Source organism: Aedes albopictus, chromosome 1 (genome assembly GCF_035046485.1).
Source record: "Aedes albopictus strain Foshan chromosome 1, AalbF5, whole genome shotgun sequence".
Classification (NCBI taxonomy): Eukaryota; Metazoa; Arthropoda; class Insecta; order Diptera; family Culicidae; genus Aedes; species Aedes albopictus.
The window spans coordinates 177284107-177307015 of record NC_085136.1 but is presented as its reverse complement, the minus strand read 5'-3'; the positions used below and the strand labels follow the sequence as shown (position 1 = coordinate 177307015).

Genomic DNA, 22909 nt, shown 5'->3' with positions numbered 1-22909 from the left:
GGCCAAAAATCAACCACGATTACGGCAGGGGTGCCACAAGGTTCCATTCTAGGTCCTACGCTCTGGAACGCGATGTACGATGGAGTACTAACATTGCAGCTGCCCAGTGGAGTTGAAATCGTTGGATTCGTGGACAATATCGTTCTTACGGTAACCGGCGAGACGCTAGAAGAGGTCGAGATGTTGACGGCGGAGGCGTTGGACACCGTTGAAGCGTGGATGACGGGAGCTAAACTACAGTTGGCTCATCATAAAACGGAAGTAGTGCTAGTGAGCAACCGGAAAGCCGTTCAATCAGTAAACATCAACGTCGGAGAATACGAAATTGCGTCGAAGCGTGCGCTGAAGCACCTGGGGGTGATGGTCGACGACCGTTTAAATTTGAACGCACACGTCGATTACGCCTGCGAAAGGGCGTCGAAGGCTGTCAACGCGATTGCTACGATTATGCCAAACGTCGGCGGACTGAGAAGCAGCAAGAGACGCCTTCTGGCTAGCGTTGCAACCTCAACCCTGAGATATGCAGTTCCGGCCTGGGCCGCAGCGCTGAAAACACAGTGTAACCGAGGCAAGCTGAACAGAGTGTTCCGACTAATGGCCATGCGGGTCGCAAGCGCCTATCGTACGATTTCATCGGAGGCAGTATGTGTTATCGCTGGGGTGATGCCCATTTGCATTACCCTGGCCGTGGACGTGGAATGCTATCAGCGAAGGAATGCAAGGAACGTGCGGATTGTACGACATTTCCCGAAAACCAGTTCCCCGAATGAAGTTTCCCCGAAAGTTTTTCCCCCGAATGTACCATTTCTCCGAAAAATGTTTACCCGAATGTACTGTTTCCCCGAATGTACCGTTTCCCCGAAAAGATTATTGCATATGCTATTTAACATTGACCCAATGCACAACTAGGGGCATCGGGTCTTTAGGACGAACTACGCTTAATAGCCAAAGTACGTCAGACCGAAGTACGTTAAGCCTAATGGTTTGCGAAGCTGAAGTTCATAGGGTAGAATGGGTCAGTAGGCCGTCTTCTTAATTTTCTTCATAAACGATGTTAATATTTGTTTTCGAAGGTCTAGAAGATGTATGAGTCCCTTGAGTGCTTTACATTCTTCGAATCTAGTTAATTCTATGGATACTGGGATATACTTCCATGATTTAACAATATTCTTTTATCCTTTTCCCTTTTCTCACATAGATGATTTCTTGATGTTGATGATATACTGTTACTGAAGAACTGATGATCAACCCAAGTAACATGTTGATAGGCAATTAGTCTTGTAGAGGTTTTGAAAACCACAATAAATCTTTCTATCTATTATTTTGGTTTTATTATGGTTCTAAGAACTTCTTCTAGTGTATTTGACTAAACAATGTTACTTGGGAAGTGAACCCTGCCAACATTCCATCTGAAAATTTCGCCTCTTTTTATAACACGTAGTTGTTTTTAGTTGTAATATTGCATAGCTTATTGACGGTAGTAATTTATCAAACCACTGACTGTCCCATGACAGATTACCCTTCTTTGAGAAATCGGCTATTCTTTTGAGTATTGGGTTATACATATTTGATCAAACTATAGGTTTTTTCTTGGCTTTCAACTCAATCGTAATGATGCTCGTCCGGCGTAATGATACTTCCGGCCTAATGGTTGCAGCCTAACGTACTGCGGCCTGACATTCTTCTGCCTAAAGATCCAGCAGCGTCTTTTTGGCTAGATTGATAACCTTTCATTTAATAAAATTTTCCTTCTTTCAAACATAGGCTGTTCATTCAAGAAAAACTGCTCCATCAATCATCAGTAATTTGACTGCTGTTATATTTATATTTATTTTTTTTTGTGACCGACTGTTCTAGTAGGCATCTATAGGCGGTCTAGTAGAAATCTTCATCAAAGATTCTCCCTTCTTTCATCACATACTGTTCTTTCAAAATATTGCCGGCGGTCTAACTACTAGTATGTTCTGTAGAAATGTCAATTCCAAATGCTACTTCGGTCATGATTGATCCATACAAAAATAAAACTGAAGAGTGCTTGGCTTCAAATCTGTTCAAACAAACAAATTGAATTACATTGACTTTTGTTTTAAAGCCTGGTAATACACATTAAAATTGTGCTCATAGACTTCCTTCGCTAGCAAGAATACTTTAAGACTGGATCATGTGTTTTACAATGACAATGAACTTGAGCAGATTACTACCATAATCACGATGACTCGTTTTAAAGGTATTTTGCGTTTAAAAGGCGTTTTCATCGATTGAAAATTCAAAAAATAAATAGAAAGAACAGCCTATGAATGAAAGAAGGGAAAATTATGATGAGCGTGTTCTTAATTGAGTGCCATATCATTTTCAATCAGTACAACAGAAACGAACGACCCATATTTAAAAAAAAGCAAACCTCATTGAAGCATCATGAAGAACATTATATCTCGAAGAATTCATGGTAAGAGGGAATGCACAATATCAATGAGATGTGAAAATTTCCATGATCTTGAAATCTTTCTAAAAAGTACATATTGGCACACTTTGTACTCAAGCTAACTTTCCGCTACTACGTTTCAATGACTACTTCAGACAATGGAATTAATAAAGAAAATGATTATAAACCAGTGCTAAAGATAGTATTATAAATATTTCGGGAAAACGGTACATTCGGGGAAACGGTACATTCGGGGAAACGGTACATTCGGGGAAACGGTTCGTTCGGGTAATCGTTTTTCGGGGAAATAACTTTCGGGGAAACTTCATTCGGGGAACTGGTTTTCGGGGAAATGTCGTACAATCCCGGCGCACGTCGTCTTCGAATGCCCTAGGTTCTCGGAGATGCGCAGGGTTATGCGCGGCCTGACGGTCGACAACATTGTCGAGGAGATGTGTCGCCACGAAGACACGTGGAACGCTGTCGACAGAGCAGTAACGGGGATGCTGTCCGCGCTGCAGAGGAAGTGGCGAGAAGACCAAAGAGTATTGGGCCGCGATCGGAGTAGGCTTTATCCACCGCAGGGGACTTGACCGAGTCGTCCGTTGCGTAGTACCGGTTATAGGTCGTCGGGGCGCCGGTGAACCGGAAGTCTACCACCAACCGGAATCGCCGGGCCGACTTCGGCACCTTACTGGTCGGGATGAAAAACATCGGTGTCGAGAGAACTTCCACCGTCGGGGTCTTTCTCTGTCGGAGTAGGCTAGGTCCGTCCACCGCCTGGGACTAGACCGAGTAGACCGCGAAAAAGCACCGGTGCTTGGTCGTCAGGGCGCCTGTGAACCGGAAGCCAGTCTCCAACCGGAATCTTTGGATGTTCTTTCGACACCGATGTTTTCATCCCGACCAGTAAGGTGCCGGAGGCCCATATAGCCGAAGCGGTAAACGCACGGGTATTCAGCTAGGTATTCAGTAGGAGACCATCAGCTCGTCGTACCATGAGGATGGGGTTTTAGCTGACACGGCCATAACGCTACGCGAGAGTGCATCTGGGAACATATTGTCCTTCCCATGCCGATGCACCACCGTCATATCGTACATTTGGAGGGACAAGCTCCAGCGGCTAAGCCGCGAGGAGGTTTTCCACTTGGTGCGCATAATTTACGTTAAGGCTGACGAATCCGTGACTAGCACAAAATGGCTCCCTTCTGCGTAACCGCGGAAGTGTTCAATGAACAGTAACGCCGCGAGTCCCTCCTTCTCTGTCGCGTGATAGGTCCGTTCTTGGGTGGTCAGTTTCTTAGAGAAATATTCAATCACCCTCTCTTGACCATTCAGCTTTTGGGTGAGCACACCGGCGATAGCATGATTGCTAGCGTCGGTGTGGATAAGGAACTCCTGGTCAGTATTGGAGCCGTGATCAATTTTTCTTTGATCGCCTAGAATGCTTCTTCTGCTTCCGGTGTCCATCTCACAGTCTTCGTCTGCGATTTCAGAAGCTCCGTGAGAGGCGCAGTTCTTCAGCTGAACTCGGGAATGAATTGCCGGTAGTAATTGGTCATTCCAATGAAGCAGCGCAATTGTGTGATGGTCGTTGGGCGAGCGTATTCCACAACGGGCCTTATCTTCTCATGGTCAACTCGCAGACCTCGAGAAGAAAGTATGTACCCCAGGAATGGAATTTCTGCTAAACAGAAATGCGATTTTATCAATTTAATTGGCTTCTCGCAAGCGTCTCGCAACTTCCATGAGAAGCTGTACGTGCTTCTCGAACGTCTCTGATACTATGACGATGTCGTCCAAGTATACAAAGACGATCGGTTCCAGTGCACCATGGCCAAACACTCGGTTCATCAAACGAGTCAGCGTAGCTGGACTGTTGATCAAACCGCGTTTCGCAACTTCCATGAGAAGCTGTACGTGCTCCTCGAACGTCTCGGATAATATGACGATGTCGTCCAAGTATACAAAGACGTTCGGATCCAGTGCACCATGACCCAACACTCGGTTCATCAAACGAGCCAGCGTAGCTGGACTGTTGATCAAACCGAATGGAAGGCGGGTGAACTGGAACATCCCCTTCCCTTGCACACTGAACGAACAGAATGGTAGATAGATAGTTGGCCCGCGGCAGGCGGCCAAGTATTCGTCCAGGGTGTGGAAGGGGATAGGCATCACGTACAATCCTCTCATTTAACTTGCGAGCGGCAAGACATAGTCCACGTTCGAGCAATCTATCGATTTCGGCAAATAAACCTTGTTGGATTTTTTGGGCGATCGGGTTAGGATAAAGTCTTATGGGTTTGCTCATTTGACACTCTTCTTTGAGCACTATCTTGTGCTCACAAAGATGAGTAGTTTCGAGAGTGTCAGCCTTTGCAATTTTGAACAAACCTTTTGACGTGTTCTAGTCTATCACGCTGGGCTGCTGTTATAGCGGGCTGTGGAGTGTTCTGATCCGCTTCCGTTTCTCCATTCACTGCTGAGATAGTAGCAACTGTTGGGTAAATTTTGAAGAGTCCCCAAAACTCCATCCCACAAATACAATCTTTTGTGAGCCTGGGGCCCGGATAAAAATTAACCATAGGGTGTTTGGTGAAAACCATTCCTGCACCATACAGTGTACCAGCTACAATAATGTATATTGTAATGAAATGGTTCACTAAAAGCTTCGCACATTGTAGCTACTATACATTTACATTCGATTTTTATGTAACAATATATTATACTGTTTTTCTTACGTTTGAACCATTCACTTTTCCGAAACATTATTTTTTCGTGCATTTTTAATTATTTATTCAATTTTAGATTTTTTCCGTGCTTTGTTTTGTTGATGTTTGTGATTTTTTTGATGCAAAGGAAAGGAAAGAAAAAAAGTGAATAAGTTGAAACATCAACTAAAAGTCAATAAAATGTTTAAATAAGTAGTAAACCTGATGTCTTAAGAACTGCAGATCCAAGAGATATGGCGGGCTAGGTATGTAGAGTGCGATGAGAGGAATACGATTGACGAACTTTATCTTTGACGTAGAGCCATCTTTAACATATGGACTGGACTGAATACTGAAAGAAATTCTAATATAGGTTCGTCTGTGGGTTCGCTTTTTAATCTAACTTATACTTGATTCGAACTTGACAGTTTTCTCATGAGTTGTTATGTATTTCCCCATGTATTTCAAACTTTAGTCAAACTGGAGCCTCAATATTGCAATAACGGTTAAGCACGCTGTAATGATACTTATGTACCTCGTCACCCACTTCATGCAACTACATTAGTGGTCTAATAATACTTAAAGCGCTCGGCATAGTTCCATCATGCCGCTCAAAGTGTTGCCACAAATAATGCTTAGTTTGCGAAACCCGGTTATCTGGCTGATGGGGCATGGGAGCCTAAGCTTCAACGTTAATGCAATCAGAGACTACTCAAACCTCAACTCAGACTTAGCCGTGGGCGATCCAATATATAAAGAGTTATCTAAAACGCTCTGGAGAATTCCCAAAGCGCATTCTCATAATGCTAGTAAGCCGAAGATGCCATAAACAGTAGGAAAATGACAAGATAATATAACATTATATGGTTTATGTAATGTAAACCAATACAACATTACAAAAGAGATCCATTCCAAAACCATTTATTTAAATGTATAACCAGTAGTGAAACTACAATTAAAAACAATATATTTACGGTACATTTTATTGTTTAAAACCATATGTGTATCATACAATGTACGGTTTATTAAAATCCACGTATCAGTATTTATAACAATTCATTTACAATATAATGTATGGTTTTGCAAAAAAATATATATGGAGAAAAATATTTTTTTATATTGTTACGATACTTAACCACCCGTATAGTATATTGTAAAAATCTTATTTACAATTTACTGTATGGTGTCTATATTATATTTTATTGTTTTTGTATTTTTATTTTTACAGTGATGTCTATTGTAAAAATATGGTTCTAAATAGTACTGTTACAATACAACGTTCGGTTTTTCTACTGTATTTTTTATTCGGGGGGCCACTAGAGTGAGCAATACCCGTGTTTTTTCGTTAAAAGTGAACGGGATAAGAACCTCTCCTAACACTTCTAAAGGCGAGCCGTCCGCTGTCTGTAAGTCTACAGAATAAGCCGGCTGTTTGAGGCGAACATTTCGAAGTTTTTCGAAGATTGTGGAGTTTATAAACGTTAAATTGCTACCACAATCAAGCAGAGCATGTACTGGCAAATCGTAAATTTTTATTTTTGCATGGGGACGATTATCGGTGCCAAGGTTCAGGGTGATTTTGTGAATTTGGGGAGGTTTCTCATCTTCTTCCATGCTATCTGATCTGCATTCGAAGAAACGATACAAATCAGGCAACCATGGTTCTGGTGAGAGCTCCACAGGCGCAACTGGAAGTCCCTGCGGCTTTAGGGCTTCCCCTTGAAGTTTTTTATGCAGTATGGGCAATTGTCTGATGTAAACCCCTTGAGGGCACACCTTCTACAAAATACCCTGCGAGGGACCGGGAATTACGATAATTCGTGATCATCTCCACAGTTGAAACATTCGAACTCACTTGGCGGCCCATACTCTGATATCAGTTTCGCCAGGAAGCTCGGTTTGCCAACTGCTGGTTTTTGTTCGGTCGGGCGAACTTCGTTAGTTGTTCCTTTTCCCGAGAAATTTTTGTTCGGTGGATGCTTGCTGTCCCCTTTGGGGTTGTTGAAACTCGGTTTGCTGGACTTATTCGGGGTTTGATTGCCAGCAACGTCGTTTTGCCGACTTCGGTTAGTGAAGGTCCGAGTGACTGTGACGTTTCCATTACTGGCATTTATGGCACAGTTTTCTCGTTTAGCCGTACCAAATACCAAAAAGGCCGAGAAATCTGTGGCATTAAGGTCCTCCCCAATACCTATTAAATCTTGGAGCGTTGAAACCCGCCTACCTACCAACGCCTTCCGACCATCGTAGCGTAGATTGGTTTCAGGACCTCCACTTTTTCAAGGGCCGACATGGGAGTGCTCATCGCTTGGAAAAGCTTACTCATTTGGAGATAGTATTGTTGAAAAGACTCCCCTTTCTGCTGGCGAGTCTGGTAAATTTTTGTTCGAAGAACGGAGTCTAGATCCGGATGCCGAAACTCTTTTCTCAGTTCCTCCGTAAAATGTAATGAATCTCGGAGCGAACCCTGGTTCCTTCTTGTAAAGTACCAGCCCAAGGCGGGTCCCTCAAGGAGATGAATGACGGAGTCAAACGAATCGGCGTCACTGGCGCGCTCAGAAATGGCCAGCCGTCTGACATGGGAAAGGAACTCATTCAGCTCCAATCCATGGTCGGTGCCAACATATTTCTTCATTTTCCACTGTGACACTGGCATCATTTTGCGCGGTGGTACAGCCGGTGCTAGGACCGACGAATTCACCGGTGGAGGTACTTGTGGTCTCGTTGGTTGTGCCACGGGATGTCTTACTGGCTGTGCTAGTGGCAAGCGGTATATACGGGGCCGGTACTTGGGAAGGTTGAGTATTCTGGTCATCTCCTGGTTTGTACCATTACCCTTGGCGTTTTTCGTACCTCCTCCCTTAGCCCTGTCAACTGATTTGAAAGCGGATGAATAAGGCTTCCAATATCGGTCATCACCGCTCTGAAGTCATCTTTGGTCACAAAATTCGACACATCGGGTTGCTTCGGGATCGCCCCAGTGGGTCTCGAACCACTAATCCGTGGTGGATTTCCCCCAGCCGCCTCATCTAGAAGCTCTTCTTAGTCGGAGCTGGACTCTCCGCCGGTAGTGAAAAAACCGATCTTCGGTCCAGAAATATTCAGAGAACAGCTCGAGTACTCTGTTGAGTTCTGCGTTACTATGGGTTTTGACGTCCCCCACAGCGTAGTTCTTGATTACCGCTAACCAATGGCCGAGATGCAATAGTCGAGATTTACAAAAACAGACCCTATCCACAGGGTTTGACCTCAAAACGCGTTCCTGCTGTGCAGAAATGTTCTTGCACGCTTCCAAATCCATTTCCGGATCCAAGTCATAATGGACAATGAATTCGTGCCCTTCTCTCTCCTCCTTCAAAATTTGTTTCAATCTACGACGACGCTTGCAGCGTGATTCATCGTCCGCAATCAGTACATTTCGGAGAAGCAATTCATAGTAGATCTCCCCTGGCTCGAGGTGGTCAACGCGCTAACTACGGTAAAGTGATCCAAAATCCGGACCAGATACGGAACGACGCGCCATCCTGAAGCAAAACGCCTAAAAAAAGGGCTTGATTTCGCTTCAAGCTGCAAAAGAAACTCTACTTAGACTTCCCAAACACCGATAGAAACCCGAAACCGGTACGTTGTTTGTGATTTCTCCTACACGATCGAAGCTTTGTATCACTCACTATAAAAATCATTAACCAATCGGCATCACTATGTGGTTCAATTAGCCCATCGCGAATCAAAGAACAGTGCCACTAATTTTACATACAAAAATGCGACCAGTGTGGGTATCTAAATCAAAGTTTCAATTAACTGGAAAACTCCCCCAAACATGCAGAAGGAAGAAATATCCCAAGATATTTTTCCCCTCCTGAGAACCTTTTTATTTAACGTTGAGCGCCAGGTATAAGACCCTTATTTTTGGCCCCGGTACCTCTCGGCTCGGTTTCAGAGGGAAACCGGCCCAAAACCCCAGGCTGCTGGTCCAAGCCGGTGGCAGCCTCCGGGTGTGTACTCACGGCCTCTTTTAGGACCGGGTCTTAGGGCGAACGGATGGTGCGGGAGCTTTCGGAGGCGGGAACCTAACTCTTAACAAGGTACTTCCGGTCAAACAGTTTATTGGCGCTTTTGGTCTGGATTTCCGGATCTAATCGTGGCGGCGTGGGCGGTAGACCGCGGCGGGCAAACACGGCGGTAGCTGGACCGGTGGGCTGCAGAGTATCAGCTGCAGAGGATCGGCCGGGGGTTTCTGACCCACGAGGTGCGACGGCTTCGTCCCGAAGAAACCGACCAAGAATGGTCGGGCGCTGGGCGACTGGCTGCGGGAGTGGTGCACAACGGCTGGACCACCACGGCACGGTGTCAAAATTTTGATTATTATCGAACTTTCATGTACCTCGGATTTTTCTTCATAGAATGTTAGAATTTCGGCTATAATGTATAAATGCAAAATTTGAAAATATTTTATCGGGGAAAATTTGAGTTAGGTGAGTTTTTGACCATTTTCCATACTAAAAATCAATAACCACTATTTTAGTCCAAAAAACGTCACATACAAAATGTATGGAAAAATTTTCGCCGATGAAATGTTTTCTAGTTGTCCGATTATGACTATATAGCCCAAAAACTAATCATTTTCGAAGAAAAATACGAGGTACATGAATGTTCGATAATAATCGAAATTTTGACACCGGTCGGGGCCATGTGAATGCAACGGAGTGCGTTCTTTCCGAGCCGGCACAACGGCTGTCACCGAAGATCAAGGCCGGAAGTCAATACCGAAGGCCACCAGGTCGATGCTGGTCACCATGCGATACGCGGGATCTCGGCGGAGGCTGGATACGCATCCGGAGCGATGTTATGGAGCAATTGTTTAAGGAAATCGAAGATTGTTAAAGGAAGCGGATAAGGAAAGATCAGGAGCAGGGCTAGGAAAGGTTATCATATATATAAAATCCCAGAGTTGTCTGTCCTTCCGGATGAGAGAACCAACCATCGTCCACACGGCGAAAATCGGGAGGCTACGGTGGACGGGTCACGTCATCAGGATGTCGGATAGCAACCCGACTAAAATGGTTCTCGAGAGTCATCCGACCGGTACAAGAAGACGTGGTGCACATCGAGCTAGGTGGGTCGACCAAGTGGAGGACGATCTGCGGACCCAACACAGAGTGCGGAACTGGAGACAAGCAGCCATGGACCGAGTGGAATGGAGGCGGCTACTATGTACAGCAGACGCCACCCCGGCCTTAGCCTGGTCCAATGTCCAATGATTTTGTTGAAACTTTTTCGTTTATCTTACAGGTTGATAATCACAAAATTGACTTTTTCACCGTAAAACATTGCCGTGCGGAATTATTACATAACGGCTTTTGGTACCAGCGATTCCATCACGGAATTATCTTAAAAAAACAGCGGAAATTGACGGAGGAAAAATAGACGACAACACAACGGTATACTATGTATCCAAATACCCGCGAGTTTACTGCTTCGGCTATATGCGCCCAATCCATTTACGGTGGGGGCTGAAATACAATGACACATATTGCCCATTTTACTGGCATTTTACCAGGTTAGCTGGTATGTCTGAAACATACTGGAAAAACTTGTAAGTAGAAGGCACGAAATGTTGCTAATTGGCAAATTGAGAGATGAAATTTGTGAAAAAAATCGCGTTCTGGTGGGATTCGAACCCACGACTCCGTATTCGCTAGACCGGCGCTTTAACCAACTAAGCCACAGAACAGGTGGCTGCCACAGAACAGAATGGTTCTGCGGAATAGAAAGCCAAACTGACTCCGAAGCCGCACCATGAACACTCCTATTTCACAAACTCATCTCTCTTTTCGGCTTAGATGCCAATCCACAACACACTCCTGTTTGTGCCCACTACCTACAAGTGCGAGCGAGTTATTTATATGAAACCGAGACTTACTCTCGCACTCCGCATACCTAGCCACCAGGCAGTTTGTTTTGCTGGTGTCTAATTAGTATGCGTCGAGAGCTCGGCACGGTCGGACGCTCGGACGACCGAACTGCGCCAAGTGACGCAAGCAAGGGTACAATGATACATATTGCCCATTTTACTGGCATTTTACCAGGTTAGCTGGTATGTCTGAAACATACTGGAAAAACTTGTAATTAGAAGGCACGAAATGTTGCTAATTGGCAAATTGAGAGATGAAATTTGTGAAAAAAATCGCGTTCTGGTGGGATTCGAACCCACGACTCCGTATTCGCTAGACCGGCGCTTTAACCAACTAAGCCACAGAACAGGTAATGGTTCTGCGGAATAGAAAGCCAAACTGACTCCGAAGCCGCACCGTGAACACTCCTATTTCACAAACTCATCTCTCTTTTCGGCTTAGATGCCAATCCACAACACACTCCTGTTTGTGCCCACTACCTACAAGTGCGAGCGAGTTATTTATATGAAGCCGAGACTTACTCTCGCACTCCGCATACCTAGCCACCAGCAGGGATGCCAAATATACAGATTTTTCTGTAATTATACAGATTTTTTCGCAGCTTGTCATACAGAGTTCTGTATACCAATATTACAGATTTTTGGAAAAGGATGCAGATTATACAGATTTTTCAAAAACTTACAGAATTTCATACAGATTTTCCGTAAAATAATACGGATTTCATACAGATTTTCGGAAAAAGTAGTCATACAGATGATACAGATTTTTGGAAGGCCAAAATACAGATTTAAATTTGGCAACCCTGGCCACCAGGCAGTTTGTTTTGCTGGTGTCTAATTAGTATGCGTCGAGAGCTCGGCACGGTCGGACGCTCGGACGACCGAACTGCGCCAAGTGACGCAAGCAAGGGTACAATGATACATATTGCCCATTTTACTGGCATTTTACCAGGTTAGCTGGTATGTCTGAAACATACTGGAAAAACTTGTAATTAGAAGGCTAGGTCTAGCGAATACGGAGTCGTGGGTTCGAATCCCACCAGAACGCGATTTTTTTCACAAATTTCATCTCTCAATTTGCCAATTAGCAACATTTCGTGCCTTCTAATTACAAGTTTTTCCAGTATGGGCTGAAATAAAATGAAAAATTCCCAGCTCCCGAAGGGCTTCAGAAGTTTCTATCCAAATTTCAGGGTTTCAGAATACTACCCAAATCAGTTGGGTAGTATTTGCATATACAATATAAATAGCCTTTTGCTTGGCGTGCATTTTTTTAATGGAAAAATTCACGCTAGTGTTCGTGTGTTGAAATGTCACTTATCTCTATGGCTTGTGAGCAAGCTTTTGGAAATTTGAATAAGAAAAAAATAAAAGAAAATCGATTTGCTGAAATATTCTCGATTTGATGATGATAAATCTGGATTTGTTCATGGAATACCTGTAAGTAAAAAGAAAATCGGGTTAAGTACTTTTCCTTTTAATTCCACTAAAAAATTGCATCCCTTGACAGATACGTATTTCGACCTCAACTGCAGAGATGCCAGATAGGGTAATTTTCCAATTGTTGCACGGCTAAAAACTCGCCTATTGTTGCACACTTCATGATATTCTTATGAGGTGTGCAACAATTGGCGATTTTTTAGCCGTGCAACAATTGGATTTTTCTGTATTATACAGATTTTTTACCTTCTATACAGACAAGATACAGAGTACAGAAAAAAAAAGATTTTTAAAATTTGATACAGATTTCTCCAGAAACCGTAAAATGTGAAGTTATTTTCATTGAATTGAATGAAAATTTTATGAATTGCTGCTTAAACGTTTAAAAATTTAGGAAAATTTGTACATTGTTACACATGTTTTAGAAAAATAAATACCAGCGAAAATAAATAACCGTCTAAGGGTGTGAACCATTTCGCTTGTTCGTTAACCACGACGGTAGCCCATTTGAAATTTGACGGAGGAGTAGTTATTTGGAACACAATACAGTACGCAGCCAAATCATTGCGAACAAAAAATAACTATCGAACTGTCAAGACTAACCCTGTTCGCGAGTAGGGTTATTTTCAAAATAACTATCGAAGTGTCAAATTTTAACTAAAAGATAAACGAACAAGCGAAACGGTTCACAGCCTAAAAGTAGTACATTGTTTTAATTTTCTACCCTCAAATACAGAAAAATCTGTATTGATACAGAAAAATATGTATTGATACAGATTTTTAATAAAAATAATCTGGCATCTCTTCTCAACTGTAAGGTCGTTTTCAGTGTCTTGTACTTGAGTCGAGTCCCATACAAAACGCTGAAGCCGACCGTACAGTTGAGGTCGAAATACTTATCTGTCAAAGGATACAATTTTTTAGTGGTATTAAAAGGAACAGTACTTAACCCGATTTTTTTTGTCTCATTTTCGTTTTGTTTTTATTATTCCCTGTATGATCAAGTAGATGATACAGCAATGATTGCTTGAATTATTTCATTAAATTTTTGTTCGGCATTTTTAATGGTAATGATACTTAACAACCCATCCGGCCTTTCATTTGAACTCCGAAAATGATAACTGATGTCATCAAAACGATTCGTTGTATCATAGATTTATGATCCAGTTTATGATACCATGAATAATTGAAAAATGATAGCCTGAATCATCTTCGCACGCTATGTCTGAACTAGCAGTTTATAAAAATTGAATGTACAGTGAGGTCTTTTTTTACGCGGTTTTCATTTACGCGGCCGCGTAAATGAAAACTCCATACAAAAAAAAATCATCGTCTTATTTTTGCATGATTCGTCGAGAAATGGTGAGACTTTTTTTACGCGGTTTTTTGAATTTTGAACTGAGTTTTTTTTACGCGGTACGTATCCCCCGCGTAAAAAAACCTGACTGTACATCGGGTTTCTTTCCACAAAATATCACAACTCGTGCTATATTATCATATGTGGAAATTTTTAAAATATTTCATCGGGGAAATTTTGATTTTTTCGTGTTTTTAGCGTGTTTTATAATCTGCTTTTTCAGACATAGTGTGCGTTGTATATCGATTTATTCGTGGTAGAGTCAAGGAGAAGGGTTGGGTCTGTTAATCACTTATGAATGTGTCAACAGTTAGCCTGATTATGTGGTTTTTATCCAGCTTACCTCCAAATTCCCAAATTCGTATTGCAATGTCATTGGAATTAATTGATGATGTATACGAGGAGAATCTACAGCTTCTTTAATATCGTGACCAAACCACAAATATTTAATGATTGTCTGAAAAAAAAAGATACACGTTAGTTCAATATTTAAGTCAAGTTCGCTGCTTAAAAGAGCAAATAAATAAATAGATGGATAACACTATAAATCAGTGAAGAGAATAGGCTCCTAAAGGCCTATCTCAATTTCTGCATAATTCGATCAAGCATTGATCAAAACGACATGTTTACTCATATTTTTAGTATTCCTATTAGGTAAAGCCCATAAAATATATTTTCAAAAATTTTAATAATTTTTGCAACACTCTTTGTTTAGCACTAAATTTTGGGTAAATTTTGTTTACCGTGTATGTCAAACAGGAATATTTATTGTCAAAAGTGAGCCAATGTGGTGTCTTTTGCAACCCGCCGTTTCACTTTCGTTACGTCAAGGTTGACCTCGAATGTCAAACAAGACCTGCTCATCATTATTTTATTTTCAAGTTTATTAACTATTCTGTTATTGTTTAAGTTCGGAAAAATTACCATTGAGATCAGAAAAGCATGCTCTTTCGTGTTATGTAGCAAAACCGGGGAAATATTTTTCATTTTAGGACCCTATTGTCAGACAAAAGAGGCACAAAACAAGCAACAAAGAAGGCGCGCCGATTACTCTTTATCCCTACTGGTAACAGATAATGACATGATCTCGAAAATTTCTGTTGCAGACAAAACGGAAGCTGAATTTGTTGCGTACTTTTCAACTCGTGAATAATCAATTATTACTAACCCAAAGTCCAAACTGTTTGATGATAGATCTTCAGCAGAGTTGCAGTGTTTACCGACTCGAAGTTACTGTTCAAAAATCGCAATGCAAGGCTTAAAAGTTTTTAACACTAGAAATCCTCTACATAGAGATGAGCGGAAGTTACATATGTCGATTCGGCAACGCTGTTTATTTTGTTTACAACAGCTGCCAACACTTGCTACAAAGCTAGATGTTCAAACTTTGTGCGTGACTTCGTTGTGGTTCAAGTTGTTTTGTTTAACTTTTCTAATTATGGTAGAATTTTTTTTTCAAAATTTTGTTGAAATAGCAGAGAAATCGAAGAAATCTGAAATTTATTGTAAAAGTGTTACCACAGACAAAGTGTTACGCTAACCATACCGGCAGAAGTGAAACAAGAAGTAGCAATGGAAGTTTTTTCGAAAAGTGCAGCAACAAAAGTGTCGTCATAAGCATGAGCAGAATTAATAAATTTTTATCTTTTTACTAAACTTACATATGCCGCCAATTTCTCGATATTAAAAATAAATAATTATAATTTATTTAGTTCCGATTGCAATACCGTTCAAATGACGCCTTTCTACGAACGATAAGCATGTTCATTTGGCTTACAGTTTGACAGTTCTCTCCGCACGATTGGCTCACAATGGCCGCCTCCGCAGATCTCTATAATGTAGGATTACTATTTAACACCTATGTGCCTGAGCCTCATTCTGCACCCAATTTCAAAACTTCAAAAATCTGATTCTCATCCGGGTCTTAACGAAAGTCTATGAAATTTTGACAGTTGATCACAAAATCCTTCTAGTTTATGTAACCAGGATCATGGTTCCGGATTTTTCCGTTGTTCCGGATTCATGGCCGGGGGTACTGGGGTAACCTCCTTATCAGATAGAGGTGCAACCTATTATTTGCCTTCGAAAACTAGCTTGCGGCATATCAAACTTCATGATTTTGCAAAACAAGAGTATTGGATCATGTTTCTAGAAATTTCAGATACACTGGCCACTTCTCCGGATGTTCCGAACCCATGTGCCCCCAGGGAAGTGGCCATTTACTGACCGGTTCTAAAACCTAGCTTGCGACATATCAAACTTTATGATTTTGCAAAAGAAGAGTATTGGACCATGTTTTCAGAAATTTCGGATATACTGGCCACTTCTTCGGATGTTCCGGAAACCTAGTGCCCCCCGGGAAGTGGTCACTTTCTGGCCTGTTCTGAAACCTAGCTTGCGACATATCAAACTTCATGATTTTGCAAAACAAGAGTAGTGGACCATGTTTCCAGATATGTCGGATACACAGGCCATTTCTCCGGATGTTCCGGACCCAGGTGCCCCCAGGGATGTGGCCACTTACTGACCGGTTCTGAAAATTAGCTTGCGACATTTCAAACTTAATGATTTTGCAAAACAAGAGTATTGGACCATGTTTCCAGAAATTTCGGATACACTGGTCACTTCTCCGAATGTTCCGGACCAGCGCTGTTATTGGTCGTGAGCTTTCCATGACGGTGATCAAGTAGGCCCTTTCATCTTCACAAGATGAAACGAGCATTCGCGCTCTTCATCATGTCATTTTGCAATGATCAAGCGTCATGACGGAAACTTTCATATCGTAGAGCGCTATCGACTGAAAACTCTGTATAACCAGGGAAGTTTTTAGGCTTCGCAGTCATCAAACGCAATCAAACGACTAAATATCGTTCTTCATCCGACGTTTCGGTGTTTATTACACCCTGAAGAAGGTGTAATAAACACCGAAACGTCGGATGAAGAACGATATTTAGTCGTTTTATTGCGTTTGATGACTGCGAAGCCGAAAAACTTCCCTGGAAACTTTCATACTGTTTTGAAATTAAAATTTTCACCTAGTCCCAGCAAATTTGAGCTAGCCGTTGTATTTAACAGATAGAGAGGACATATATTCATGCTTTAATGGATTTAAACAATAACAAAATCCATCAATGTGCTAGTAATTGCCTTGTTTACTACCATGTCACGCTCCGTCATAACCGAAAAATGGGCGAATATTGTTAGACTCTCTTGGTCATCGTCGGCCGATTCGATGACATTGAGAGAGGAACTTCTGTAAAAATCGCGTGACGACACGTGTTGACGCTGACTCTTTCCAAACCTGTTCCGGACCCTGGTGCCCCCAGGGGAGAGACCACTTTCTAACCGGATCTGAAACCTAGCTTGCGACATACAGGGGATGGCCAAAATGTTTGGGATAGGCAACTTTTTTTCTACCACAAAAAAAATCAACATGCTGTAACTTTTCATAGAGTACATAAAAAAATCTCAAATTTTGACTGTTTGTCAACCTTTTATATGTGCATCAAGTTTGGGCTTGATTGATTAATTTTTCGCGAAGTAAGATCCGTTCGGGTAAACATTATTATTTTGACAACTTATTTTTGAACTGCCATACCTCGGAAACCAGTGAACCAAATTGAATGATTTTTTTAACGTTTATCAACAATATATTGATACTAAATACGACGTTTTTTTTATTCCTCCCCTGTTAGGGAAATTAAGCCACTGCGTCCAATAGGCTGAACTTTTGTGGCATACGACGTTATAAAATGTAATATTTTCTCACGGCGAATTAAGTTATACCGGGTTGAAATTTTTACCCATATAGAGGAAAATAAGTCAAATTTACAATACCACACAAAAATTTCTGTTCTTCCTTAAATCTTAATAGGCTCTAATATATCTGATTAGAGATAACTTGAGAACAGAAGTTGAAAATCTTTGGATATCAACTTTAAAATGTATTGACATTGATGTAAAAAAATACATTTTTTCGAGAAAAATCAAAAAAAGTGTCAATCCATGATAACTTTTTTCAACGTTTTAAAAGTACCTATGTTTTAATAGTTTGTGAAGCATTTACATATTGTTAATGTACGTTCCTATCCCAAACATTTTGGCCACCCCCTGTATCAAACTTTATGATTTTGCAAATCAAGAGTATTGAGCCATGTTTTGCAAAATCATGAAGTTTGATATGTCGCAAGCCAGGTTTCAGAACCGGTCAGAAAGTGGCCACATCCCTAGGGGCACCAGGTTTCTGGAACATCCGGAGAAGTGGTCACTGTATCCGAAAGTTCTGGGAACATGGTCCAATATACTTTTTTTGAAAAATCATAAAATTTTATATGTCGCAAGCTAGGTTTTAGAACCGGTCAAAAAGTGGCCACTTCACCAGGTTTACGGAACATCCGGAGAAGTGGCCAGTATATCTGAAATTTCTGGAAACATAGTCCAATACTCTTGTTTTGCAAAATCATGAAGTTTGATATGTCGCAAGTTAGGTTTCAGAACCGGTCAGAAAATGGCCACTGCCCTGGGGGCACCTTGATTCAGAACATCCGGAGAAGGTGCCAGTGTATCCGAAATCTCTAGAAAAATGATCCAATACTCTTGTTTTGCGAAATCATGAAGTTTGATATGTCACAAGCTAGATTTCAGAACCGAGCAGAAAGTGGCCACTTCCCTGGGCGCACTAGGTTTCCGGAACATCCGGAGAAGTGGCCAGTTTATTCGAAATTTCTGGAAACATGGTCCAATACTCTTGTTTTGCAAAACCGTAAAGTTTGATATGTCGCATGCTAGGTTTTAGAACCGGTCAGTGAATGGCCACTTCCCTGGGGGCGCCTGGGTCCGGAACATCCGGGGAAGTGGCCAGTGTATCTGAAATCTCAAGAAACATGGTTCAATACTCTTGTTTTGCAAAATCATGAAGTTTGATATGCCGCAAGCTAGTTTTCGAAGGCAAATAATAGGTTGCACCTCTATCTGATAAGGAGGTTACCCCAGTACCCCCGGCCATAAATCCGGAACAACGGAAAAATCCGGAACCATGATCCAGGTTACATAAACTAGAAGGATTTTGTGATCAACTGTCAAAATTTCATCAATTTTCGTTAAGAACCGGCTGAGAATCAGATTTTTGAAGTTTTGAAATTGGGTGCAAAATGAGGCTCAGGCACATAGGTGTTAAACTCGTGATGTACGATGTTTATCCTGTTATTTTCAAGTTGGGACAAACCTATGTCGCGTTGGGTGGGCTGTCGCAACAAATACAGGTTGCGACATTGTCATTATTGTTGCGCGATTGTTGGATTTTGATTCACTGAAATGAGCTTTTGGAATGAAGTAGAACTTCTACTCGGCTGGTTAAACCGCGAACAATCAAATTAATAAATTGTGTTGTCCAGCTACAGACTGACGTTCTGTGACCGGTCGTTTGAGAATATCGCGACGCGTTGGAAGCATTCTCAATTGCGATCAATGTCAAAATCTCCCAGGATTTCGCCTGGGCTTTGAATATACTAAAGACACCATACGCAAAGATGCCCGTTGGAATTTCAAATATGACGGTGACGTCATCAAAAAATCGCTCTCGTACTCTCCTACGGGAAATTAGAAAACAACAGGATCAACACCTGTTAAAATTGACAGATACTGGTCCTGTAGTTTTCAAACTCTCTGAAAGAGCGAAAGAGATAGAATTTCGCCATGAGGTGGTCTATACTGTCAATGTCGCAAACAAGAAATGGAAATTCAACTGAGGATTCTGCCGGCGATTCTGGCGGTGAAGTATTTCCGTAAATTACGCGAGTGATTGTTCGTTGATTGGAGAAAGATTGGAATTAGTGATGGAAAACAGTTAAAATGTAAAAAATAAAGTGTCACTCCCAAGTGTGCTCTTCGTTGTGATTCGGTCGAACTGGACCATTTCCGTGCCCGATAATGGCCGATTAGAAGAAGAATCAGGAGAAAGAAGATTTGTGTTCTGCGTTTTTTGGAAGTTTGAAGACGATGCGAGCGACTATACGAGGAAAAGTGCCAAAACCGTTAGGCAGTTGGCAAACGCCCGACGGCTGACGCTTTCTTTCGCTGGCGTTCCAGGGTACATTTTTCCAAGCGATCGGAAACGACAAGCGGTCTGTCTTCATGAAGATTAAGAAAATCGTGATGGATGTCGATTCGAAAGGAAATTCCAGCCCAGAGTTGACGACGACTGTCTACATACTCCTATTTATTCATTTGTCTCTTTGCATTTATGAGAGGAGGGTAATTTGGAGTAGACGTGCGCGCCTCCGCGCCGCGCTACCGTCATCAACGATTTTTTCACACCGTTGCCGACAGTTAAGTTGACCCGGCGCGCCGCTGTTCATATTTTTCCACGCCGCCGAACAAATTTTCCCACGCTGATGTGAAAACAATTTTTTTTCTCGTCAACACTTTACGACCCACCTTTTTAGACGTGATAGCAATATTAACTGAGTTTGTAATTTCTTGTAAGTTTTTGACGTATTTCTCTGAAGATCTTGTATGAATGTTTTGCCAATTTTTTTTAATGATTTCTTACTAACAATACTTATATCAACAAAATTCTTTGTGGTATTCTCATAAAGTACGCATTGTTGGCATATCTCACGGTGTCAAAATTTCGATTATTATCGAACATTCATGTACCTCGGATTTTTCTTCGAAAATGATTAGTTTTTGGGCTATATAGTCATAATCGGACAACTAGAAAATATTTCATCGGCGAAAATTTTTCCATACATTTTGTATGTGACGTTTTTTGGACTAAAATAGTGGTTATTGATTTTTAGTATGGAAAATGGCCAAAAACTCACCTAACTCAAATTTTCCCCGATAAAATATTTTCAAATTTTGCATTTATACATTATAGCCGAAATTCTAACATTCTATGAAGAAAAATCCGAGGTACATGAGAGTTCGATAATAATCAAAATTTTGACACCGTGTATCCTTCGGGAGATTTTTATGGCAATTAACGTATGACATTCTTGGAGAATTTTCATTGATATTTTTAACGACTTCTTTACCATTCCCTTTACAGATTGCCGCTCAAACTCCAAAAAGTCTAATGGTTAAGGCTTTGAATCGCCTATCCGATGACCGATAATTCCATTCCCGAATCTAGTGAATATTCAACATAATGTAGGGATTTTTTCAGGAAATTTTCTATAGATTCCTCCAAAACTTGAAAAGACTAACATAGCGTTGCGCCAAAATTATCAATTTCAATCACTCAATAGGAGTAACCAATCGATGAACTTTTCAGTGCAATTGATTTCAATTAAAGCGACCGTTTTTAACATATTAACATAGTAACGCATAATTTATTCATACTGAATTCCTGACCATTCCTGTACCAAAATCCCATTTCCTTTCTATTTTCGAGGGCGTTGGGGAGTCGCTGGCATCTAGATGAATAGTTTTCCCTTCCCTACTATCTTTTCTCATCCACATAACGTGTTTCTTATTATTTCAGAGAGCGAGCAATGGCGCTTAGGCCTAGACTTGTTAGTCAGGACACAGTGTACATGCATGTGCCTCATTCCGGAAGCAAAAAGGCCCATGGAGTTTTAAAATTTCTTAGCTATGTCACTCTCAACGTTGGTGTTTAAATATACTAAAACAATTTCAGTTACTCCAATACAACTACATGATTAACACAAATACACTTACACAATCTGAATCTTGTCGCAGCACTCGGTTATAGTGATTCCCAAATCACCCCATTCCAAATATACAAATATCCGACACCTATGGGAGTGTCGGTGAGTCGTTGACCTCTTGTAAAAGTAGGTGTCATATCATCACATCCTTTCCTGTCCTCGTAACGGAGAAGATGGGCGTGGTCGGCAATGGAAGTTCTCATGTCTTTTTTACTTTAACCTCTGATTGGATAGCTGTTCCTTCCCAAATAGCATTTCATAAGCAATTAGAATAGGAGTTAAAGTTTTAACATGATAACTTTCAGTATGGGGCTGTCCATTAATTACGTAAGGGATTTTTACGATTTTTCGATACCCCCTCCCTTACCATACCGATCAGGCTAAGGCCGGGGTGGCCTGTGCAGTACATAGTAGCCGTCTCCATTCCGCTCGATCCATGGCTGTTTGTCTCCAGTTCTGTACTCTGCGTAGGGTCCGCAGATCTATTTATTCAGTTTCGTCAAACAACGTAGACTAGTACATATACATACAGTTTTTTGTTTCATTTCTTAAAGCTATAGTATATATTGTTAATAAAATACATCTAAGAAAATATATAAATAGTGTATGCTGGTGAATGTGTTTATAGTTTGTGCTTTTAAAATATTTTAAGTACTACTTCTAATGTTATTTCTTATAGTGTTAAAATATTTCCTTAAATTATGCCGCGACATAGTTAAGTTAATAGTTTCACAGTGTTGATTATAAATGTTCATGATTTGATTTAAAGGTTCATTTTTGGCATAGTTTGTGCAGCTATGGGTAGTTTTAAACAAGTGTCGATTTCGCAATTGCCGTTAGGGTATGTAAAAGTTTAATTTTGATAAGATTTCAGTTGAACCAATTCGCTGCGAAACGATGCACGGTGTCAAAATTTTGATTATTATCGAACTTTCATGTACCTCGGATTTTTCTTCATAGAATGTTAGAATTTCGGCTATAATGTATAAATGCAAAATTTGAAAATATTCTATCGGGGAAAATTTGAGTTAGGTGAGTTTTTGGCTATTTTCCATACTAAAAATCAATAACTACTATTTTAGTCCAAAAAACGTCCCATACAAAATGTGTGGAAAAATTTTCACCGATGAAATATTTTCTAGTTGTCCGATTATGACTATATAGCCCAAAAACTGATCATTTTCGAAGAAAAATCCGAGGTACATGAATGTTCGATTATTATCGAAATTTTGACACCGTGCGATGTCGTTAACAAATAAAACCATTGCAGTTTCACGGCGCTGTTTCAGTGTTTGAATATTGATAAGCCGACAGCGCGTTTCATAAGATGGAAGAGGAAATGTATGTAGTCCAACCTAATTTTCGAAGAGCATATAATAGAAATTGCTTTTG

General features: G+C 41.1%; 2 protein-coding genes across 8 annotated transcripts in view; both read right to left on the bottom strand.

The window, feature by feature from the left end:
* Positions 1-22909, bottom strand: part of LOC134285314 (glutathione hydrolase 1 proenzyme-like) — a 768131-nt gene that overhangs the window by 36670 nt on the left and 708552 nt on the right. For all 7 annotated transcript variants that reach the window (XM_062845885.1, XM_062845879.1, XM_062845881.1 and 4 more), the window contains one exon: positions 14188-14301. In XM_062845885.1, coding sequence (XP_062701869.1) covers positions 14291-14301 — 11 coding nt within the window. In that variant the 3' untranslated portion in view covers positions 14188-14290. The remainder of the gene's footprint in view (positions 1-14187; positions 14302-22909) is intronic.
* LOC134289962 (uncharacterized) lies at positions 4136-4615 on the bottom strand. Its single transcript, XM_062856817.1, has one exon. It carries the CDS (start codon positions 4613-4615, stop codon positions 4136-4138), a length of 480 nt encoding a protein of 159 aa, XP_062712801.1.